At 40.5% G+C, this 24,023-nt stretch overlaps 1 protein-coding gene across 5 annotated transcripts in view; it reads right to left on the bottom strand.

Moving 5' to 3' along the window:
- The window catches only part of FNDC3A (fibronectin type III domain containing 3A), a 154,218-nt gene that overhangs the window by 29,214 nt on the left and 100,981 nt on the right, over window positions 1–24,023 (bottom strand). For all 5 annotated transcript variants that reach the window (XM_084879319.1, XM_084879320.1, XM_084879317.1 and 2 more), the window contains 6 exons: window positions 22,861–22,920; window positions 21,649–21,787; window positions 9,942–9,995; window positions 6,895–7,019; window positions 6,375–6,549; window positions 4,565–4,651 (listed from right to left, as the gene is read on the bottom strand). In XM_084879319.1, the coding sequence (XP_084735445.1) occupies window positions 4,565–4,651; window positions 6,375–6,549; window positions 6,895–7,019; window positions 9,942–9,995; window positions 21,649–21,787; window positions 22,861–22,920 (640 nt within the window). The remainder of the gene's footprint in view (window positions 1–4,564; window positions 4,652–6,374; window positions 6,550–6,894; window positions 7,020–9,941; window positions 9,996–21,648; window positions 21,788–22,860; window positions 22,921–24,023) is intronic.

Here is a 24,023-nt window from a genome sequence, read left to right as displayed (position 1 = left end):
GCTCTGGCCCAGAGCCGCTTTTCCACCTTCCCACACTGCCCAGAGACCCGGAGCAGCTGGGGTGGTGCAGAATGCAAGCATCCCACCCCATTCCCAGCTGCTTGGCGGCTGTGTATGCAAATTAACCTACCATCTTTGTTGGGTTAATTTGCATACACACTGTACCAGCGCCAATGGTGGCAGCATGGGCTGAGGTCTGAGGCTAGCATGGCTGCGCACCCCCACTGTACGGTCAATTTGTATCTTACTCTTTTATTAGTGTAGATAAATATGAAAGCTATTTAGAAATTAAAATAATCCAGTGTTACTAGAAGTTCTGAAAATGAAGCTAATATATAAAGCAAAGTATATCACATATAACTTTGCCCTGCATAATCAAAGTTATCATTAAAATGTTTTTGTAAAGTTCTTAAGGGGTAATAAATTTAGTTTAGATCTCTTAAAGTTAAAACAATTTATAGTGCCTTTTATAATTTTATTTGAAATGATTTGATTAAACAAGAACTATAGAAAAATTCAAATGCTGAGTTTATCAACTAATAGTATCCTGGTATATTTTCGTGGAAAACTTCTGCACAAAAAATGTAGGCTGGTTTACATTAACTGGTTGTTAATGCAATTACTGTCTGCTAAGAAATAGTGATATATAACATGGACCAAGTAAGAGCTAAAATATATCCAATAATTTTCAAAGCTTGCTACTGTCTCAAGTGAGCAATAATTAATATGTAGGGTCTCCATGCCTCAGTAAGCAAGAATAACATGCAGGGTCTTCTCTGCCTTTCTTCCAAAATAATTCAGTCCAAAATCAACAGATGGACTAAACTAGGCAAGTATTTGTGGACAGGAGTGGAGGCAGTAGCATTTGCCTAGTAGGACCTTAAGCACCCTGAAGGGAAGAGTATAAGGGAAAGGGAAAGAGTTTGATCCAATCCTATCTAATAAAAGAGTAATATGCAGAGGGGGAAAGAAATGAGGAACCTTTGTAATAATATGAACAATAAAGATTGATTAAAAAAAAAAAAGAGTAATATGCAAATTAACCATTACTTCATGACAAAAATGGCAGCGCCCATAGCCACAAGATAGCGGCGCCCAGTCCTCTTAGCTTTGCCGGAGTCCCCAAGTCCGCCCAGCAGGAACAGTCCAGGGTGTCTATCTGAGAGGCACCCGCCCCCCACACAGCTACCCTGCCCAGTGGTGGCAGCCCAGGGTGTCCAGCTGGGAGGCACCAGCACCAGGGACAATCCTGGCTGATCCAGGCCAGCAGCGGCAGCCTGGGCTGGGGTCTCAGACCTGCAGGGCCTTGCACCAAAGCCCTGACCAGCGCCAATGGTGGCAGCATGGGCTGAGGTCTGAGGCTAGCATGGCTGCGCACCCCCACTGTGTGATCACCTGACCAGCAGTGGCAGCCTGGGCTGAGGTCTCAGGCCGGCAGGGCCTAGCATCCAAGCTGCATGTTACCCTGGCCAGGGCAGCAGCCTCAGCTGGGTCTCAGGCTGGCAGGGTCACGCATCCCCGCGACTCGATCTTCAGGCCACGGCAGCAGCTTGGGCTGGGGCCACGCACCAGCACTGCGCTATCCCCTGGCCCCAGCAACAGCTTGGGCTGGGTCTCAGCCTGTCCAGGGCACAATCCCCTTCAGTGGTGGCAGCCTGGGTCACACCAACCAGGCAGATATGGAGGAATTTTAAACGTTTCTTTTTAAAAATACATATTTTATTGATTTTTTACAAAGAGGAAGGGAAAGGGATAGAGAACTAGAAACATCTATGAGAGAGAAACATCGATCAGCTGCCTCCTGCACACTCCCCACTGGGTATGTGGCCCCAACCAAGGTACAAGCCCTTGACCAGAATCGAACCTGAGTCTGCAGGCCAATGCTCCATCCACTGAGCCAAACCAGTTTGAACTGTCCAACAGGCTAAAGAAAAAACCCTATCTAATAAAGAGGGAATATACAAGGGAGGGCATTTGGGGGTGACCAGGGTATCAGGGGAGGGCAGTTGGGGACTAACAGGCTGGCAGGGGAACAGTTAGGTGTCGATCAGGCTAGCAGGGGAGTGGTTAGGTGGTGATCAGGCAGGAAGGCAGGCAGGCGAGTAGTTGGGAGCCAGCAGTCCTAGATTGTGAAAGGGATGTCCGACTGCCTGTTTAGCCACTAAACAGGCAGTCGGACATCCCTCAAGGGGTCAGATTGGAGAGGGTGCAGGTTGGGCTGAGGGACACCCCCCGTCCTGTGCATGAATTTCACATTGTCACAAGATGGCCATTACAAGATGGTCACCACAAGATGGCCGGCAGGGGAGGGCAGTTGGGGGCAATCGGGCTGGCAGAGGAGGGAAGTTGGGGGTGATCATACCTGCAGAGGAGGGCAGTTGGGAGCGACCGGACTGGTAGGGAAGGGCAATTGGGGGCGACTAGGCCTGCAGGGGAGGGCAGTTGGGGGAACCAGGCTGGCAAGGGAGGGCAGTTGGGGGTGACCAGGCCTGCAGGGGAGGGGAGTTGGGGGTGATCAGGCCATCAGGGGAGTAGTTAGGTGTCAATCAGGCTGGCAGGGGAGTGGTTAGGGGCTGACCTGGCTGGCAGGCAGAAGCAGATAGGGGCAATCAGGCAGGTGAGTGGTTAGGAGCCAGCAGTTCTGGATTGTAAGAAGGATGACTGACTGCCAGTTTAGTCCTGATCCCTAAGTCAGAAATCCCCCAAGGGGTCCCAGATTGGAGAGGGTGCAGACTGGGCTGAGGGACACTCCCCTTCCCCATGCACGAATTTCGTGCACCAGGCCTCTAGTGATAAAATTAAAAAAAATCACCACTTAGCAATGATTAAAGCAAGATTTATTAATGGGTGTTAAAACTATGGGTTAAAGTTTGATGAGGAACAAGATGTTTAAATAGTATTTACAAAATCTATATAATAAAGAAGTAATAAGCTAATGGTGTCACAGCACAACCAGGCTGCACACACACAGGAGCTGGTGGGCAGGGATGGGGGTGGGGACTTGCGCTAATGGGACATGAGGCTGCTGCAGGGGGCACCCCCCGTGATGGAGGTGCGTGCAGGCCTCTGGTGGCGCCTGGCCCTGAAGGGGGGTGTCAGGACAGGGGCCAGGCCTCAGCGGAGAGCTCTCAGCACTCCTGCGCCAGGGTTTGAAGGTGCAGAGAGGAAGGGAGAGCACATAGGCAGTTAGGGGGATCACACCAGGAGAGGACAGCAGTTAGGGGCATCAGGCAGGCAGGTGAGCACTTAGGAGCAGTGGTTCTGGATTGTGAGAGGAAACTCCCCCACCCCCGTGCACGAATTTCGTGCACTGGGCCAGTGGTACTTATCATAAAGGAAAAAGGAACAACTTTACAGTGAAGAAATATGGTAGCTATCACCTTCTACAAGTGAGTGTCAGTAATGGAATGAACTGAAATTGTGTACCACTTGATATGATGCACTAGGAAAAAAGTAACATTACTTTGCTTAATATCCTTGCCAAAAATAGTATTCTAATTATGTTTAAAAACATGCACATTTAAAAAAATATCTGTTCACATTTAGAAATAAGAGTCCCATAAAACATTAAAACTCTTGAATTTAAATATAGTAGTCCCCTTTACCTGTGGGGTGTAAGTTCCAAGACCCCCAGTAGATGCCTGAAACTGGAGTATTACTGAATCCTATATATACTATGTTCTTTACATACATAACTATGATAAAGTTTAACTTATAAATTAGGCACAGTAAGCAAGTATTATTAAAACAACTACTAATGCTGAAGCCGGTTTGGCTCAGTGGTAGAGTGTCGGTCTGCGGACTGAAGGGTCCCAGGTTCGATTCCGGTCAAGGGCATGTATATTGGTTGCGGGCACGTCCCCGGTGGGGGGTGTGCAAGAGGCAGCTGGTCGATGTTTCTCTCTCATCGACATTTCTAGCTCTCTATCTCTCCCTTCCTCTCTGTAAAAAATCATTAAAATATATTAAAAAAAAAACAAAAACAAAAAAACAACTACTAATAAAAATAGAGCATTATAACAACATACTGTAATAAAAGTTGTGTGAATGTGGTCATTTGTTTCAAAGGATCCCTTGATCAAGTCTCCTAATAAGCTCCATACTTTCTGGCACAACATGTTGCTAACAAGTGGAACACGTTTTCTGTTCATGTCTTCACACACTGTGCCTGTAACTTCCACTGTTTAGGTGTGACAGTAAAACTAGCATAAATTTCTTTTTTCTTCTTCAAAATTTTATTATCATCATGATACTAAGACTAGCGCGCAATTTAAAGTTTATTAATTATTTACTTCTGGAGATTCTCACTTAAAACTTTCAGATTTCTGTTGACCATCAATAACTGGACCCATGGAAAGTAAAACTACAGATGAGGGAGATGGGACTACTGTACATAATGTTTGAGAAGCACTATTATATAGTAAGAAAGTAAAATAAAGCACATTAGAAAAGGCCAAAATTATTTAAGATTTTAAAATTAAATGAATAAAATATATACTTGGCTTGAAAACCAAGGAATAAAAAGAACTACAAATAAATCTTTTAGAGGGTTTCCAAAGCTTACCTTAAATTTATACTTTGTACTACGTCTGAGATTTTTCACTGTGTAAGTAAGATCTTCTCCATCATATTTAGGCTTAAAACCATATCCCTGGAAAGGAGAAAAAACAAATCTTCATTAGATGTTTAACAGCAGAAATATGAAGAATAATGAATATGTGAAAAGACCCGGGTTTTCTTCATCTTCACCTTGTGCTATGTGATTTATGGTGTTTAGTGTAATTCTCACATTGCAATTTCTAACTTGAGTGGACAGATCCAGAAATGCTACTAACAAATGTAAAAGGACGAAAGAGACCACTTATTCTCAGTAAAGAGAGTATCCAAGGGAAAATTTTTGCACTGAGGGAAGAGTGAGAGCCAATGGTAACTTGACTATCAGTAACCTTATCTCTAGAACAGAAATTTCCCAGACAGATGTTCTAAGAGCTAAACACAACTATAACTAATGAATGTAAGTTGCCCTGAACACATAGTTGTGCTTAGATGAATAAACGGACGGTTAGTTGTCCAGGTAGGTAGGAATGTCACTTAGGTTGGGGATTGCTATTTATAGCCCCACTGACAATGCTTCATTGCTTTTCCAATGCAATTTTTAATGTTTTAAAACTTTGAGATATATGTACCAAAAAATTCCCATTTTAAAGTATGAAATTCAATGGTTTATAGTATATTCACAAGATTGTGAATCACTTAATACCATCACTTAATACCTAATTCCAGAATAGAGCCTGTACCTGATTATTGGTTAGTAGTCACTTCCCCTCTTTTGTGACAGAATTCTTTGACTTAGTACAATGTATTCAAGATTCACTTATGCTGTGGCACGTGTCAGCATTTCATTCATTTATATGGCCGAATGATATTCCATTATAGAGCCATATCACATTTTGTTTATCCATTCAGCAGTTGACGGACATTTGGGTTGTTCCCACATTTTGACTATCTATTATGAATGATGCTATGAAAATTCATGTAGAAATTTTTGTACGAACTTGTTTTCAATTAATGGATATACACTTAGGAGTAAACCAATGCTATTTTTATTTTTTTAATATATTTTATTGATTTTTTACAGAGAGGAAGGGAGATAGTTAGAAACATCGATGAGAGTCATCAATCAGCTGCCTCTTGCACGCCCCCTGCTGGGGATGTGCCCGCAACCAAGGTACATGCCCTTGACCGGAATCGAACCTGGGACCCTTCAGTCCGCAGGCTGATGCTCTATCCACTGAGCCAAACTAGTTTCAGCCAATGCTATTTTTTATTCATATTGTTTCAAAGTAGCTCTAAAAAGCTATGGAACTAATAGAACTAGTACAGGACAGCCTAACTCTTATTCAGCTTGATTCTAGTTCACAGAAGATGAGCCAGGAGAAACTGGATTTAGGCTGTACTACATAATCTCATGTGAGGTTCTTTAAGTCTCCTGTGGCACTTGGGAAAGCAGTGTATATACACAGTTGGAGAAGGCAGACATATTATTTCCTTGTCTTTTAGAGTTGCTTAGTTTAGAAAGCTGGGTGATCTTTCCTTCTCTTTATTTTCCCCAAAACATATACAATATATCTGACATATACTTTGTTATTCCCAGGCACAAACATACATACAAAACATAAAAACCAAAACTTATTCCTACACATCAAGAAAAATAAAGACTGAGTTCTCCCTCACTCCCAATGCCTCAAAAATATAACCAAAGATTCAAAAGATTTGGGGAAGGATCTAACTATTGAGGCAATCTGTACAGTATTAGGATTAATATACACTGAAATGTTTTAAATACCCCATTTAAAATATATATTCGTACTCACTGAAGTTTCATCCTCCATCTCTAAAATGTAAGAAATTCCTTCATCTGATGGTGTTCCTGAGGGTTTGTGCCATTGTAAGGATAACCAAGTAACGCCAGCCTTAGTTAATATAGGACTTGCTGGCATAGAAGGGGCACAGCCTGAGGTGTAATATAAAACTTCTTCACTAAAACCACTGTTGAAACAAATGAAATTTGTTTAAGAAAAATGAGAAAAAGTTATTTTTATAAAGAATTAACTTTTGATAAGTGACATTTTTGATAACTAATTATAATTTAAGAATTATATCTTGAATTTGGTAATATCTTTACAGTAACCAAGTCAAATACCTAAAAATAATTTAGCATTCTTTTAAAACTGCAGTTTATGCAACTAACACATTATCTTGTAGCTTTTAATACAGTTATATCAACAAAATGATAACAAAGCAGAATTTTAGCAGATAATTTGGACTGTAAATAATTTATACAAATAAAGTTGACTGGATAAGCTAAAATATTTACATTAAAGTGTATTTTACCTTGTGCCATACTCATTTTTGGCTGATAGTCTAAATTTACATCCCATTGCTGGTGACAGTTTAGTAATTTTAAATTGCTTCTGTGAGCCCGTGTAACACTGACAAAATTCTCCATTTCCTTTTCCCTAAAAGAAATGGCTAATTATTACATATCAGATACATTATTATAAAAGATAAATCCACATCAATTCCTACTTGATAGTAACATATTTTAAAAAAATATATATTTTATTGATTTTGTACAGATAGGAAGGGAGAGAGATAGAGAATTAGAAACATCGATGAGAGAGAGTCATCGATCAGCTGCCTCTTGCACACCCCCTACTGGGGATATGCCCAAAACCAAGGTACATGCCCTTGACCGGAATCGAACCCGGGACCCGTCAGTCCCCAAGCTGACGCTCTATCCATTGAGCCAAACCGGTTTCGGCGATAGTAACATATTAACTATCATACATTGAAAGGTATTTTTTGTTGTTAATCCTTACCCAAGGACATTTTAGAGCGAGTAGAAGGGAAGGGGAGAGACAGAGAAACATTGATGTGAGAGAGACACATCAATTGGTTGTCTCTTGCCTATGTCCTGATCAGGGCCAGGGATTGAGCCTGCAACTGAGGTACATGCCCTTGATCAGAATCGAATCCTTGAGCCTTCAGTTTACGGGCTAATGTTCTATCTACTGAGCCAAACTGGCAAGGCCAAAACTCAATTACATGCATGTCATGGATCTCAAGAGAATGATGAGATCACACATTTTTCATAGTTACTCTTTGTTAAATGCAGAATTTAAAAATTGCAGAATAGGTATCTTTGTATAGCCTCTTGAACTAAGCGCCTATTTTAGTTATGCCAAACCTCTGGCTTTAATAAAAGAAACTCTTTCCAGGTATGGACCCATAATCTCAAGTGGGGGATTGGCAGTGGTGGCAACAGTGATCTTTGATATACACCACCGGTGGTGTTCCTCAGCCTATGAAAAGTGCTATGCAAAGTTTTAAGAAAATGTCTATACACATCTTTAGACCTCCATCTAGATAGCTACTAAGCTTTTTTAAAATAAAGATTTTGGAGCTGCTATTGCTTAGATTTAACAATGAAAGAGTATAAGCAGAAAAGAAAAAGGAGTATAAGGGAAAGAGAAAAGTCTGCAGGTCAGGAAAACTAAAGGATTTTAGAAATTTAGGGTGCTACATAAAAAGGACTAGGTTCTCATTCTCCACCCACTTTTGTTATTGTGTCAGTAGAGGTAAAGGGTGGTTAGAGTAACTTCTGCTTCAAAGAAAACCTCTAGTCTTTGTCAGTCTGCTTTACTGAACTCTTGTTAGTTTTAATAGTGTTTATACTTAATTCTACTGAGTTGTCTAAACAGAAAATCATATCATCTGTAAATAATAACTGTACTCCCCAGGCTAGCCACCATGGCTATACTTGTTTTGGTTCCAAATCATACTGCATTAACTATAACTTCCTGAATAACCTTAAATAAAGGTGGGGATACAGGCAACTTTCACTTGTTTCTGCTGTAACCAGAATGTTTCCTTGTTTAGTGATGGAATTTTGCTTAATACAAAAATAACTATCAAATAAGGAATTACCTTTCAAGTCCTAATTTGTTTTGAATTTTAACTGAAATGGGTGCTAAATTTTTATCAACTACCTTTTCATAATTTGTCAAGATGCTATAGTTTTTCTTCTAAATTATTATCTTATATTAATAGGTTTCCTAATTCTGAATTCTCTTAGAACTTTTGGAATTAAACCCACTTGATTGGGCCTCATTACTGCTGAATTCCCAAATTACCAAAGGAATTTCTTCTACTCTTTGATCCCTCCCTCCTATTTTTGCTGTTGTGTAAGCAGCAAGACATGAGAAAACATGATAAATGACAGTAAAACAGAGTACGAAACAATAAAAGCCCAGTAATCTTGCTGTGGTAGGCTGAATAATGGTCCCCAAGATATCCAGATCCTAACACTACCTGCAACCTGTGAATGTTACCTTATATGGCAACAGGGACTGTACAGAAGTGATAAGGCTCTTGAGATGGAGAGATTATCCTGGTTATCTGGATGGGCCCTGAATGGAATTACAAGTATCCTTTTTAGAGGGAGGCAGAGGAGGACTTGAAGACAGAAGAGATAAAAGGCATTTAATGTGACCATTAACCAAGTAATGAGGAGAGCTCCAGAAGCTGGAAAAGGCTAAGCAACAGATTGTTCTCCTCTAGAGTTTCTGGAGGAAGCATGGCCACTGTGATATCTTGTTTTTGGCTCAGTGAAACCCATTTAAAATTTCTGGTTTCCATGCCCTGGCCAGGTGGCTCAGTTGTTTGGAGTGTCATCTTGCATTCCCAAAGGTTACCGGTTCCATCCCTGGTCAATGGATGTTTCTCCACCCCCAACCCCAATCAATAAACTTATCCTCAGTAGAGGATTAAAGAAAAATTTCTAGCTTTCAGAACTATGAGAGAATAAATGTGTATTGTTTTAAGTCACCAAGTAATTTGTAAAAACAGGCATAAACAATGACTATTAGCCTTTAAAGCTAATGTAAAAAAGTAATTAAAAAAAAAAAATCAAGGTAATTACCCAAATAACAGCTTAGTGGTGGTTTAGTTAAAAACAAATCATAGCCGAAACCGGTTTGGCTCGGTGGATAGAGCGTCGGTCTGCGGACTGAAAGGTCCCAGGTTCGATTCCGGTCAAGGGCATGTGCCTTGGTTGAGGGCACATCCCCAGTGGGGGGTGTGCAAGAGGCAGCTGATTGATGATTCTCTCTCATCGATGTTTCTAACTCTCTATCCCTCTCTCTTCCTCTCTATAAAAAATCAATAAAATATATTAAAAAAACAACAACAAAAAAACAAATCATAGGGAGGTCCAGTCAGTAATATTTTCTAAGAATACTATCAGTTCACTCATATTCCACATGAAATCATTCACATTGTTTTTAAAAGAGGAAAAAACTTAACTATTAAAAAAAACGTTATTTCTGCCTGAGGATATGCACAAAATTTTAGCCTAATTTAAGATTCAATTTACTTACCTCATCCCATTCTAAAATAAAGGTTTGGATTTTAGAACCATTGTCACTAGGTGCCTAAAAAAACAAAACGAGTACAAATTAGTACTTTTGTAAAAGACAGTGTGATGATCTAAACTAAGGAATCTATACTGTTACAGATCTCTGTGACTTGGCCAAAGAAAAATTTACACAGAAATATATATCTTGGATGCCACATAATCCTCTTAAATGGAAGGAAAAAACAAAGCTAGAGGTTATTCAAGTTTTTCTGAATATTGAAATACCTTTTTAAGCAAGAACTATCTTACCTTTTATAATCCTTTTAAAAAAATCACTTTGCCTTTTATCAGCTTTAAGCTCCTAGGACTAAGTATTTATTAAAACTCACCTTACAATCTAAAAGTAATCTATATATATAAAGAGGTAATATGCTAATTGGTCATAACTATGTCCCAGTCACAATCCTTCAACAGATTAGATGCGCACAGGAGCTGGTGGGCGGGAACTTGTGCCACTGGGACATAAGGCTGCTGCAGGGGGCAGCCACTCTGGCGAAGACGTGCACAGGCCTGTGGCTCTGCCTGGCCTAGAAGGGGGCATCAGGATGGGGCTGGGGCCTCGGCAGACAGCTCTCAGCACTCCTGCAATGGGGTCTGGAGGCGTGGAGACAAGGGAGAGCAGATGGGCAGTTAGGGGGTTTAGGCTAGGAGGGAAGTGTGGATAGGCAATTAGAGGGATCAGGCAAGGAGGGGAGAACAGATAGGCAGTAAGGGGGATCAGACCAGTTAGGGGCATCAGGCAGGTGAGCACTTAGGAGCCAGTGGTTCTGGATTGTGAGAGGGATCCCAGATTGGAGAGGGTGCAGGCCAAGCTGAGGGACCCTCCCTACCCCCAATGCACGCATTTCGTGTACCCGTCTCTCTAGTATTGTACAATACAGGGGTCACCAACCTTTTGGACCTCACGGACCACTGGTTGGTGACCGCTGGTATAATACAACAAAGAAAAAAGTGGGGCGCTGTAAGGAACTCCAAGAGGGCATGCTGTCTCAATCTCTGCTTCTAAACTCCATGTACTGTTCTGGGCTGCAAACACTGTACAGCTCCTCCGTTGCTTGGAGGCAGGATGCCTTGGGACAGAGAGAGGCAGAGTAGGTCACTGAACAATGGGCTGGTTGGAGTTTAGAGGGAGGTAGAGGTTCAAGCTCCGGCCAAGCGTGCTCAGGCTTTGCACCAGTGCCCTGAGTTCCTTGGAAACGGCTGAAATAACTTTTGGAACCTTTGGGTTGTCATTGTAACTGTCCTAACTCCCTTGTGGTTTCTGAGTATAAATTTGCTGTAGCACCTGTGGTCTGCACTGCAGTTTGGCCTTTACTGCAGTGAGTGCTGCAACTGCAGTCACTGGCCACTGTTTAATAAAGGCTCATACATTTTGATCTCTGTCTCTGGTGGTTATCTCTTGCGGGTCGCCCCATAACAGTACCAGTCTAGGACTTCTAATTTATCAATCTGTTAATCTACAATCTCCCTTGGCATTTTATTCCAGTATTTAATCTCTCCAGATTTTCAATCTTATTTCTATTTGAATTTTTTCTTTTTTTTTCAATTGTTTAAATATTACAAATAGAAGTACATGTTTCCTTCCCCTTCCTCCCCCCATTGACCATCCCCTGGCCTCCCCTACCCCAGGCACATGCCCTCACCAAGACTGGTTATAAAAATAAGCATAGCCAATCTTGTATCCACTGGTATGCTTATATGCATGCATACAAGTCCTTTGGTTGATCTCCTCCTCAACCCCCTCAACCCCCCACCCCAGCCTTCCTGCTGTAATTTGACAGTCTGTTCAATGCTTCTCTGCCTCTGTATCTATCTTTTTATTGGTCAGGTTATAATGTTCTTTATTATCCATAAATAAGTGAGATGATATGGTATTTTTCTTTCACTGACTGGCTTATTTCACTTAGCATAATGCTCTCCAGTTCCATCCATGCTGTTGCAAATGGTAAGAATTCCTTCTTTTTTATAGTATTCCACTGTGTAAATGTACCATAGTTTTCTAATCCACTCATCTGCTGATGAGCATTTACGCTATTTACAAATCTTAGCTATTATAAATTGTGCTGCTATGAACATAGGGGTACATATATCCTTTCTGATTGGTGTTTCTAATTTTTTTGGATATATTCCCAGAAGTGGGATCACTGGGTCAAATGGCAGTTCCATTTTTAAATTTTTTGAGGAAACACCATACTGTTTTCCACAATGGCTGCACCAGTCTGCATTCCCACCAACAGTGAAGAGGGCTCCTTTTTCTCTGCATCCTCTCCAGCACTGGTCATTTGTTGATATGCTAATGATAGCCATCCTGTCAGGTGTGAGGTAGTACCTCCCTGTTGTTTTGATTTGCATCTCTTGGATGATTAGTGACTTTGAGCATGTTTTCATTGTCTCTTGGCTTTCCGAATGTCCTCTTTCAAAAAGTGTCTATTTAGATCCTTTGCCCTTTTTTGATTGGATTGTTTATCTTCCTTTTGTTAAATTGTATGAGTTCCCTGTAAATGTTGGAGATTAAACCCTTATTGGAGATAACATTGGCAGATAAGTTCTCCCATGCAGTGGGTTTTCTTATTGTTTTGTTGATGGTTTCTTTTGCTGTGCAGAAGCTTTTTACTTCGATGTAGTCCCATTTGTTTATTTTTTTCTTAGTCTCTCTTGCCCTAGGATCTGTGTCTGTAAAGATATTGCTATGACATATGTCTGCAATTCTGCTGCCTATGTAGTCTTGTAGGATTTTTATGGTTTTCCGTTTTATATTTAAGTCCTTTAGCCATTTGAGTTTGTTTCGTGTATGGTGTAAGTTGGTGATCTAATTTGATTTTTTTTTTTTTTTTTGCACTATTTGACCAAATTTCCCAGCACCATTTATTAAAGAGACTGTTCTAACTCTATTGTATGCTCTTGCCTTCTTTGTCAGATATTAATTGAGTATAATGGCTTGGGTGGATTTCTGAGTTCTCTGTTCTGTTCCATTGGTCTATATGTCTGTTCTTGTGCCAGTACCAGGCAGTTTTGAGAACCGTGGTTTGGCAATATATTGTAGCTTGATGTCTGGCATTGTGATCCCACCACCTTTGTTCTTCTTTCTCAGGATAGCTATAGGTATTCAGGGTTTTTTTAAATTCTAGATGAATTTTTGTAGAGTTTGTTCTAGATCTTTGAAATATGCCACTGGCATTTTAATAGGTATTGCATTGAATCTATAGATTGCTTTAGGTAGTATGGACATTTTAATGATGTTCTTCCATTTATGTATTCCTCTATCTCTTTTTCCAATGTCCTGTTGTTTTCTGAGTACAGGTCTTTCATGTCCTTAGTTAAGTTTATTCCTAGGTATCTTAATTTTTTTTGGTGCAATGACAAATAGGATTTTTTTTTTTTTTTTTCATTTCTCTTTCTAGGAGTTCATTATTGGTGTATAAAAAGGCCATAGATTTCTGGGTGTTAATTTTGTATCCTGCTACAATGCCAAATTTATTTATTAGGTCTAGTAGTTTTTTGATGGAGTCTTTGGGGTTTTCTATGTATAGTATCATGCCATCTGCAAATAAGGACAGTTTCACTTCTTCTTTTCCAATTTGAATGCCTTTTATTTCTTCTTCTTGTCTGATCGCTATGGCTAGTACTTCTAGTACTATGTTGAACAAGAGTGATGAAAGTGGGCATCCTTATCTTAGGGGAAATGGTTTTAGTTTTTGCCCATTGAGTATGATGTTGGCTGTAGGTTTGTCATATAGGGCTTTTGTTATGTTGAGGTCTGATCCTTCTATTCCCACTTTGCTAAGTGTTTTTATCAACAAAGGGTGTTGGATTTTGTAGAATGCTTTTTCCGCATCAATTGATATGATTATGTGATTTTTGTCTTAGTTTGTTTATGTGATATATCACATTTATTGATTTGTGGTTATTGTACCATCCTCGAATCCCCGGAATAAATCCCACTTGGTCATGGGGTATGATTTTTTGAATGTATTGCTGAATCCGATTTGCTAGAATTTTGTTGAGGTATTAGCATCTATGTTCATCAAAGATATTGGCCTGTAGTTCTGTTTTTTTATGGTGTCTTTATCTGGTTTTGGGATTAGGGTAATGCTGGTTTCATAGGAAGAGCTTGGAATTGTGCCTTCCTCTTGAATTGTTTGGAATATTCTGAGGAGGATAGGTTTTATCCTTCTTGGTATAACTCCCCTGTAAAGGCTTTTGTTTGCTGGAAGATTTTTGATTGCTGTTTCAATTTCTTTGGTAGTTATCGGCCTATTCAGTTTTTTATTTTTTTAATTCTTCTTGGTTGAGTTTTGGGAGCTTGTATTTTTCTAAGAATATGTCCATTTCATCTAGGTGTCCATTTTGTTGGAAGAGAGTTCTTTGTAATATTTTTTCATAATAGTTTTTATTTCTGTGTGATCGGTTGTTACCTCACTTCTTTCATTTCTGATTTTGTTGATTTGGGTCCTCTCTCTTTGCTTCTTGGTGAGTCTGGCTAGAGATTCATCAATCTTGTTTATCCTTTCAAAGAACCAGCTCTTGGTTTTGTTGATCTTTTGTATTTTTTTGTTTGTTTGTTTTTGTTGTCTAGCTCCGCTCTGATCTTTATTATTTCCTTCCTTCTGCTTATGCTGGACTTTTCTTATTGCTCTCTTTTAACTCTTTGAGTTGTAGGGTTAGATAATTTATTACCACTGCTGAATTTTCTTTCTATAATTTCAATCTATTTCCTTTTTAGTACTCACTCTGATTCAGAACAAGTGGTCTTTACAATCCTTATAACGAAATTTCATCTATTTGAACACAATTGACTCTAAGACTCTTATCAAAGTTAAATAATCTACAAATGATGTATCATATAATTGTGCACCTGAAAACTATATAATTTTATTAAACAATGACACCCCAATAAATTGGAAAAAAAATATATATACTTTTTATTGATCTTTTACAGAGAGGAAGGGAGAGGAATAGAGAGCTAGAAACACCGATGGGAGAGAAACATTGACCAGCTGCCTCCTGCACACCCCCTACCAGGGATGTGCCCGCAACCAATGTAAATGCCCTTGACCGGAATCGAACCTGGGACCCTTCAGTCCACAGACCGACATTCTATCCACTGAGCCAAACCAGTTTTGGCGACACCCCAATAAATTTAATAAAAAATAAAGAAAAATAAAATTTACTGAGTGGAAAACATTCTTAGTTTTTTAAATGGCTCTCCAGTGAAGGTTGAGAATTTTCTGAACTCTATTCAGTTTTTATGTAATATTGCCAACTACAATATTAGACGGCAATCGAGTTTTTAACTCAATTTTTATAACACGGAATTCCAAATTGTTTGTTAAATGCTAACACAGATCTTGTGTTTAAAAATTTTTAAATTGTAATTTTTAACTAGTTAGCATGACCTAAATTTTCTATGCAAGTTACATGAATAGCTCACTGACTGGCACAACAGTGGCAGTGAAACAAGACTGTATGGAGAAAGGGTAGAGAAAGAATCCTTGGGAAATGCCAACTCTTATGTAGCAGGAGAGCAAATCCAAAGGTAGGTAAGATTGCAAGTCTCAGTAGGAAGTGAGTGGTATAAAAATACATTTCTCTATAGCAAATGATTCCAGATTGTTCTAGTTTAATTATTAAGGTCTCACATTTACTTATTTTTTCTATTTCTTTGTGAGGCTGTGAAAATGTCTACCATGAATGACCTGTGACCTATCCTCCAGCTTTTCTGTGACTTAGGGGGGGAAACTATTATATATAAAGTGTTTTTACTTTATTTCACTTAATGCATCGCTACAAAGTACTATTATCAAACTGTATGAAAGAAAGGAGGCTTTGCCGAAACCAGTTTGGCTCAGTGGTAGAGTGTCGGTCTGCGGACTGAAGGGTCCGAGGTTCGATTCCGGTCAGGGGCATGTACATTGGTTGTGGGCACATCCCCGGTGGTGGGTGTGCAAGAGGCAGCTGGTCGATGTTTCTCTCTCATCGACGTTTCTAGCTCTCTGTCCCTCTCCCTTCCTCTCTGTAAAAAATCAATAAGATATATTAAAAAAAAAAAGAAAAAAAAAAAGGAAAAAAAAAAAAAAAGAAAGAAAGAAAGGAGGCTTTAAAGAGCCCAAATAAGTTATCCCAGATCACAGTCACTAAGAGTGGAGTGGAACTGAATTTGTTCTATCTGACACAAAATCAATGTTCTTACCCAGAAGTATTCAGTCAACTTTTTATCATCACCATGCACTAGCAATTTTAAACAATGTCAGTTAATAAAGAACTTCTCTCAACTGTTAATGAATGCCACTGTTCTCATACTATGATAACCTTCATAGTCATGTTTTTAGATTAAATGAGGCAGCAGAGTCAAAAGATTCGGTATTTAAGTCACTACTCTAGTTATCTTCAAACTTAAAATGAAAAACACACACACACACAAACACACACACACACACACACACACACACACACAATAGTTATTGTGCTTATTATGTTCCAGGAGCTGTGCTACAGGCTATACAGATATTATCTGATAATCTTCCCAATAACTCTGAGGTATAGTTATGCACTGCTCAAAAATGGGGATATGTTCTGAGAAATGCATTGTTAGGTGATTTCATCACTGTGCAAATATCTTAGAATGTGCTTACACAAATCTAAATGGTAGAGCCTATGACATACTTAGGCTATACGGTACAGCCTATTTTTCCTAGGAGATCAGCCTGTACAGCATGTTACTGTATAAAACAATTGGTGATTAAAATGAAGCACAAGAGAAAATGATGCAATAAAGAAACATTGTAAACATACATGAGCTATATTCGGCATATTGTTTTATAGCAAACTTTTTTTTTTAATAAGTAGAGTACACTCTAGAATAACAATAAAAAGTATAGCAAATATCTAAATCAGTAACATAGTCATTTATTATCATTATCCAGTATTATGTTCTGTACAGTGCAATAGGTTTGTTTACATCAGGATCACTATTATGCTACAACCACATGACAGCTAAAGTTTCACTAGAAGATAATAATTTTTCAGCTCCATTACCATATTATTTTGACCACTGTTATACATGTAGCCTGTCATTGACTGAAATATCATTAAGTGGCATACAACAATATTACCAAGAACAATAATACTATCTCTACAAACATACTGATAAATATATATAAATAAAATGGGCCATTTCTAGAAGTGTGCAAGCTGGGCAATTTGTGTGGGCAACTAAGAGGTAGCACTGTTTACTTCTTGTACAGGTTGCTTGAGATATTGTTAAAGACAGAAATTTCAAAATTCAATTGTGACTATCATCAGTATAGAATACGCTAGAGAAATCCCAACCTACATGAAGAGCACTGGACCGCTACCCTTTTTTCCCTACCAAAGGAAAGGGCCTCAATGTGTTGGAGATCAGGTGTAAGCTGACACGGTTCTTGCACCCGAAGGGACTAGCAAGGCTCGGTCCCCTACCCACACAGTTTCCCCGGGCTTCTTTGGATGGCGGTTATCAGTAGAATGAGAGCAACCTTTCATGGCTTACCAAGAAATCTGTAACTATTTACTGATATTTGCTGTACCAAGATTTTGTCCTTCTGCTTTATATCTCCCTTAGAGATTAAGAGGAACAAAGAATACATTCCTCTTGATAGACCTCCTAATCAATGTTTTGTGTATAAAAAGCATTACACAGTTAATAAAGCTGCTGCAGTCAGTCAATGACTTGTCGCCCTCCCAATCCCGCTCTCCTGTCTTTCTTTCTTTTCTCAATTCCCACCTCCCTATCTCAGCATGGTTCAACTGTCAGGCTGGCCCTGACATTAACATATCTATATCTATATATAAAAGACTAATATGCCAAGTGGCCGACCATCTGACCGGTCACTATGATGCACACTGACCACCAGGAGGCAGACGCTTAATGCAGGAGCGGCGGAGCTGCAGTGACTTGGCAGCGGCAGTTCTCAGATGACACACCCCGAAAACCAGAGAGGAGGGAGCCTGATTCCTCGTAGGGCTGCGCAATTCCACTTTCAGCCGTGAGTTATGTTGTTGCTGGGGCACTGTCGACCCCAAATCTGGTTTACTGCATACCTGCGTTTGTGTTCCACAGACAGCAACTTTACAGAGTGTGCCCTTTAGCACTCTGGGGCCCCTCAGGGGATGTTGGAGAACCCGATTTTGGCCCAATCCCCGCAGGACATGCCAAGGGAACTCACCCGCCGGGGGGACCCTGCTCACTCTGCAGAAGCCTTTCGAGCCAAGGCACCACCCCAGAGGCGACCAGCCAGGGAGGAATCACGGGAGGTTGGCTACAGGCCATGTCGGCCTTTTCACCCAGTCCCGCCCTGCCAGCCACCATCTAATCAATTTCCTTTCAATGTGCATGAATCTGTGCAGGTGGTCACTAGTTTATAAATAAAATATTACCCTAAGTGACATGAAATAAAATTAACCATACTTGTCTGATTTACATATACTAACAGTTTTTGACTACACAAAGTATCTAATATCCTATAAAGAACTGGGGAATAACAAATTCCAAACAACTAGTAAGTTCCAAATATTCAAAAACTTTCACAAAGAAAGCTAGTCCTGAATTTTACTCTTGAGGTAAGATGAGATTATGAAATCAAGATAATTCTTTTTTCACTGCAAATCAATGGTTGCTACCAGAGGTGGAACTCCTCTTTAGGGAATGCTCTGTGATTCTGTGGAAGATGCTTCTGACCATCACAGTGATGACGGGTGGAGGAGCTTAATGCAGGTGCTGGATCAAGAAGCTCAGAGTCCCACAGAGTGTGGGACAATAGTACAATAAAGAATTGTTCTCTCCCTCTAGGATGGACTTTTGATGGTCCTACTTGATAGCTATGTAGGTGAAATATGTTTATAATTATCAAAGCCTAGAACCTAATTCCATTTTACAATGTGTTTATACAGTTTTAAGTTACTGAATTTTCCCAAAATGCAACAACTATGCAATTTAAAAAAGACTATACTTAATTTTGCTCTGAAATTTCCTAAGACCTATATATTATGTCAGAAAATCATGTCACCCATGACAATGCTGTCTGTGGTGTTTGAATTACCAATTCTATTTATAGTGTCTGTCTACTTCATTACATGTTTTGTAGCTAGGTCCAAACAATTTTTATATTGAAATGAGTATTATTCTATTAAAAATAATTTTATTCCTCTTTTAAGGCAGCATATTGATATTTTATTTAAAAATTTTTTCATATTGACATTTTCTAAGCTACGAGTCTAGTTATGAATCTCATTTAGGATAAAGTTCAGAATATAAAGGCCTCATTACAAAATATTATAAAAAGGAGTAATGAACTTGAGTATAACTGTTACAACACTCAATGCTATTACATGTCCAGTATAGGAAGAACTCTAATTATAAATCAATCTTTTCCAGCTATATTCCCATACAGTAAGAAAAACCAATTAACAGTGTTATTTTAAGATATAAGAAACAAATTCTTATTTAATACTAGAGGCCTGGTGCATGAATTTGTGCACGGGGGTGGGGGTGCGAAGGAGGAAGGGACCACAGGAGGTTGGCTGCCAGCCCCAAGGAAGGAGCTGGCCCCGCCCCCCCCGGGAAAGGGGCCGTGTCTGCCACCACCCACTCCTGGTTCCCTGTCCCAGCTCGGGCCCAAGGGCCCTGGTGGAGTCGGAGAGGAAGCAATGGTCGCCAGGCTGGGTGCAGAAGAAATGGACACGTGACGCTGAGGCTGCTGTCAGCACCCTGCCACTGCACGGTTCCCCACCTCCCCTCCTCCTCTTTCCCTAGCTGCTGCGCCACCACTGTGTTGGGCAGGCGGCTCCTGGGAAAGGGAGAGGATGGGAGTGAGACAAACCCTTGTGTTGATGGCTGACTTTTAATAGATCGCAGTGGGGGAGCTGCTCTGCTATGTACGAAACCCTGACCCAGAAGCAAGTCTCTACGAATGGCTTAGTACCAGGGGCCCATGGGGGCCGGCTGGATGGGGGGAGGGGCCGTGGGAGGTTGGCTGTGGGCGCACACTAACCATCAGGGGGCAGCTCACGTGTTGAGTGTCTGCCCCCTCATGGTCAGTGTGCTTCATAGCGACTGGTCAACAGTTGTTCTGGCTATTGGAATGTAACGGTTGCTTAGGCATACACACACACACACACACACACACACACACACACACACATATATATATACACACACACACACACACACACGTATTGCATGAAATCGTGAGACCTGGCCCCACCCCCGCTGCCCCGCTCCCATCTTGTGATGGCATGAGAGTCAATTTGCATATTACATCTTCATTATAGAGGATATAGACGAGAGGCCCAGGGCACGAATTCATACATGGGTGGGGTCCAGAGGGCCCAGTCCCAATCAGAATGGATTGGGGCCACGCCTATTGGGAGGAGGAGATGACAAGAGATTGGCTGGCTGGCCCACCCTGATTGGGGCCCAATCAGGGCTGAGCTGGCTGGGAGGAGGGACTGCGGGCCCCGAATGGGGTGGTCAATGCCAATTGGGGGCCAGCAGCCAGGGAGAAGGGCCATGGATGGTTGGCTGGCTGGCCCTGCCCCTGATTAGAGTGGGGGGCCAGTTGGGGATAGAGCTGGCTTTGGGGCGGGGCCATGGGGGGATGGCCAGCTGGCCCTGCCCCTGATCGGAGTGGGGTGACCCATTGGGGGCAGGATTGGCTGAGGGGGAAGGGCGTGGAAGGGTTGGCCGGTCATCCCGCCCTTGATCAGGATTAGAGAGTCTGATCAGGGTCGGGCAAGCTGAGGGGAGGGGCTGGCTGGCTCCACCCCCTGATTGGGCCCGTTTGCTGGCTGTAGTGGGTGTCATAGCGACTGGTTGCTGGCTTTTTATATATATAGCCTAAAGGTCCGGTGCACAAAATTAGTGCACTGGGGAGGGGTCCCTCAGCTCGGCCTGCGCCCTCAAAGTTCAGGAGCTCTCGAGGGATGTCTGACTGACAGCTTAGGCCGCCTACGCTGTCAGTTGGACAACCTGTAGTGCTGCCTCGGAGGTGGGGGAGGCTCTCGCCAACCGTGAGCCTGACCTCTGGCTGAGTGGTGCTCCTTCTGTGTGAGCACACTAACCACCAGGGGCCAGCTCCTGCATTGAGCATCTGCCCCTGCTGGTCAGTGTACATCACAGCAAACAGTTGTTCCGCCATTGAGCCAAATCAGCTCTCCGACTTCCCCCAAGGGGTCCCAGATTGCGAGAGGGCTCAGGCCAGGCTGAGGGACCCCACCCTGAGGTTTGCCAGCCAGGGAAGGACTGCAGGAGGGCTCCAGGGCATGTCTGGCCCATCTCGCTCAGTCCCAATCAGTCGGACCCCAGCAGCAAACTAACCTACTGGTCAGAGAGTTTGCCCCCTGGTGGTCAGTGCACATCATAGCGACTAGTCCACCAGTCGACTGTCTGCCCCCTGATGGTCAATGCATGTCATAGTGAGTGGTTGAGTAGCCTTAGCATATTAAGCTTTGATTCATTGAATGGCCAACCAGATGACCAGACACTTAGCATATTAGGCTTTTATTATATAGGATATGTAAAGAGCAGTTAGCTTAAAGATCTTTTTGTCTCCAAAAATAATCAAAATTTAATACCATTCAGGGAAAAAAGGAAATAAATATCCAGTTGGAAATACTCCAGAGAATATTCTTACCTTCCATTGCAAAGTGAGTGAATTTTTCGTTCGATTTGCTATCCTTGGTGGATTAGGTATGTCAGGTTCACAGCTCAAGGTGGTAAAGCTTTCAGTTTCTGAAGGAGTTCCCTTTATACAATTATATTCGGCCTGGATTCTATGGTGATAAAATAAAAAGTTTTATCCTGAATAATCATTGCAAATAGCCCTTCAAAAGTATCACCTTTAAGTACTTGCAAATTAGAAAGTTCCCCTCTAAATGGTTTATTAAGAAAATATGCACATTAAAAGGGTGGCCATTAAAAAAAAAAATATAGACTATTGGCTTTTACCTTTTTTTTTATTGCAAACCAAAGTAAAAAATACGTTTTAAATTGTGACACAACTGTAACTATACAATATGTTGTTATCCACAGGCACACTAAAACTGCAGTGTGTACACATGTGCAAAACAAGTGTCCTGAAACAATACCCTTAACTAGAGTAATACATATACTGATACTCTTCTATTCCATTTAATAACATTTAATTTTTTTAAATGCCGAATATAACCTACAAAATTAATTACATGATCCAATAATGGCTGCAATCCACAGTTGAAGAATCTAGGTTAGACAATACATTGTGTTTATTCACAGGAAGTAGAACTGCAAATTTAATTTAATCATTTAGTAGGAATAATCCTATCCACAAATGTTCTTTTTCAAAATGGATATGACTAAGTAAATGCATTTTATTCAGTCCCAACCAGGGAAGTCTATAGATTCTATAATTTTGGTGAATTACAATGGAAGACCTATGCAGAGTAAAACAGTTTCTAAGTTATTCTCAATTAAATGTGAAATTGTAAGAATTTTAATGTCTCAAACTCATCCTAAATACATAAACATAAGTCACATATTATTTCTGTTTTATAAAATTTTTAAAAGCTGGGACAATTTCTAGTGCTAAATCAGATATTGTAGACATATAATAAACATTAACTGTATATTCATTCCAATCCTTATATCCTACAAATAAGGTGACTAATCCTTCAATATAACAAGCTAGTTAAAATGTTCTACTTTTGTGGGAAAGTGTTAATAATTGTGCCAAAACACCCTTATGAAAGTCCATGCTTTTAATACAAAGTGAATAACTAAATTACATTCTAGACTTTTAAGAAAATGATGAAAAAATAACACTACCTCTGTTCTATCATAGAAAAGCTATATGTAGGAGGTTTCTTACTTTGCATGGTATTCCGTGGCTGGTCTGAGATCATTTAAAGTGACACTTGTTTCTTCTCCCCTGGGGAAAAAAGGTAATATTTCATTGTCTGGTAAATAAAGTATTTCTGGAGGATATGAATTATGTAGGTACTTTATAAAATTATACTGCTTCTAACTTTACAACCTGTGACCATATTCAAATTCCCCTAATATGGAATTTGTTTAATTAGGATATGTGCCAAACTTAAGTATGTACCTGAATACTACTATAAAACAAATAAGTGTGGTATGCAAATCAAGAAATAGAACCATTTTATATTATTTTAAAATCCATTTTGCACATAGTTGAAATTAGAAATAACACATATAATACTGAAATAAAAACTACCAAATTTTTACATGTAGTCTGCCACTATTGCATTTTATTAGAATCTAACATGGAACTTTATTTAAAACTAGAGGCCCAGTGCTCAAAATTTGTGCACTCAGGTGGGGGTCCCTCAGCCCAGCCTGTGCCCCCTCGCAGTCTGGGAGTCCTTGGGGGATGTCCAACTGTCGGCTGGCAGTCGGACATCCTTAGCACTTCCTTAGCACTGCCATGGAGGCAGGAGAGGTTCGCCAGTTGTGAGCCCGGGCCAGGCCTTTTGGCTGAGAGGTGCTCCCCTAGGGGGAGTGCACTGACCACCAGGGGGCAGCTACTGCATTAAGCATCTGCCCTCTGGTGATCAATGCACATCATAGTGACTGGTCATTCCATCATTTGGTCAATTTGCATATTAGCCTTTTATTATATAGGATGTTACAGTTTAAAGAGTAAATAAGAAAAAGCAATAATCACAATTTAAAGTAAAGTATTTCCTATAGCCACTATGACATTTTTAAACGCAACAGTCCTCATCTTCTTAAAATAATCATTTCATACGACTATTACTTGGTATGTAGCCAACAAACAAGCCTCTTTTCTAGTTCTTAAAAAAAAAAAATAAAAATCACTGTTCTCTGCTCTGTTTCCTTCATCCAAGTTTCTCTCCTCTCCACTTTTTGGACTTCTGCAATCCCCTCCTTCCAGTTTTCCAGCTTTCTTATTTCTCAAATCAAAACCAATAAATATTATGAGAAAAAAAAATAGGTCTCATTAGTGAAAATGCATTTCAATGAATTGGACAGTTACAGCAGCATCCT

The sequence above is a fragment of the Pipistrellus hanaki genome, assembly GCF_964339955.1.
Source record: "Pipistrellus hanaki genome assembly, chromosome: 3".
In the NCBI taxonomy this organism is placed as follows: Eukaryota; Metazoa; Chordata; class Mammalia; order Chiroptera; family Vespertilionidae; genus Pipistrellus; species Pipistrellus hanaki.
Note: the sequence above shows the minus strand (reverse complement) of the source record. Positions and strands in the feature narration are given on the sequence as shown.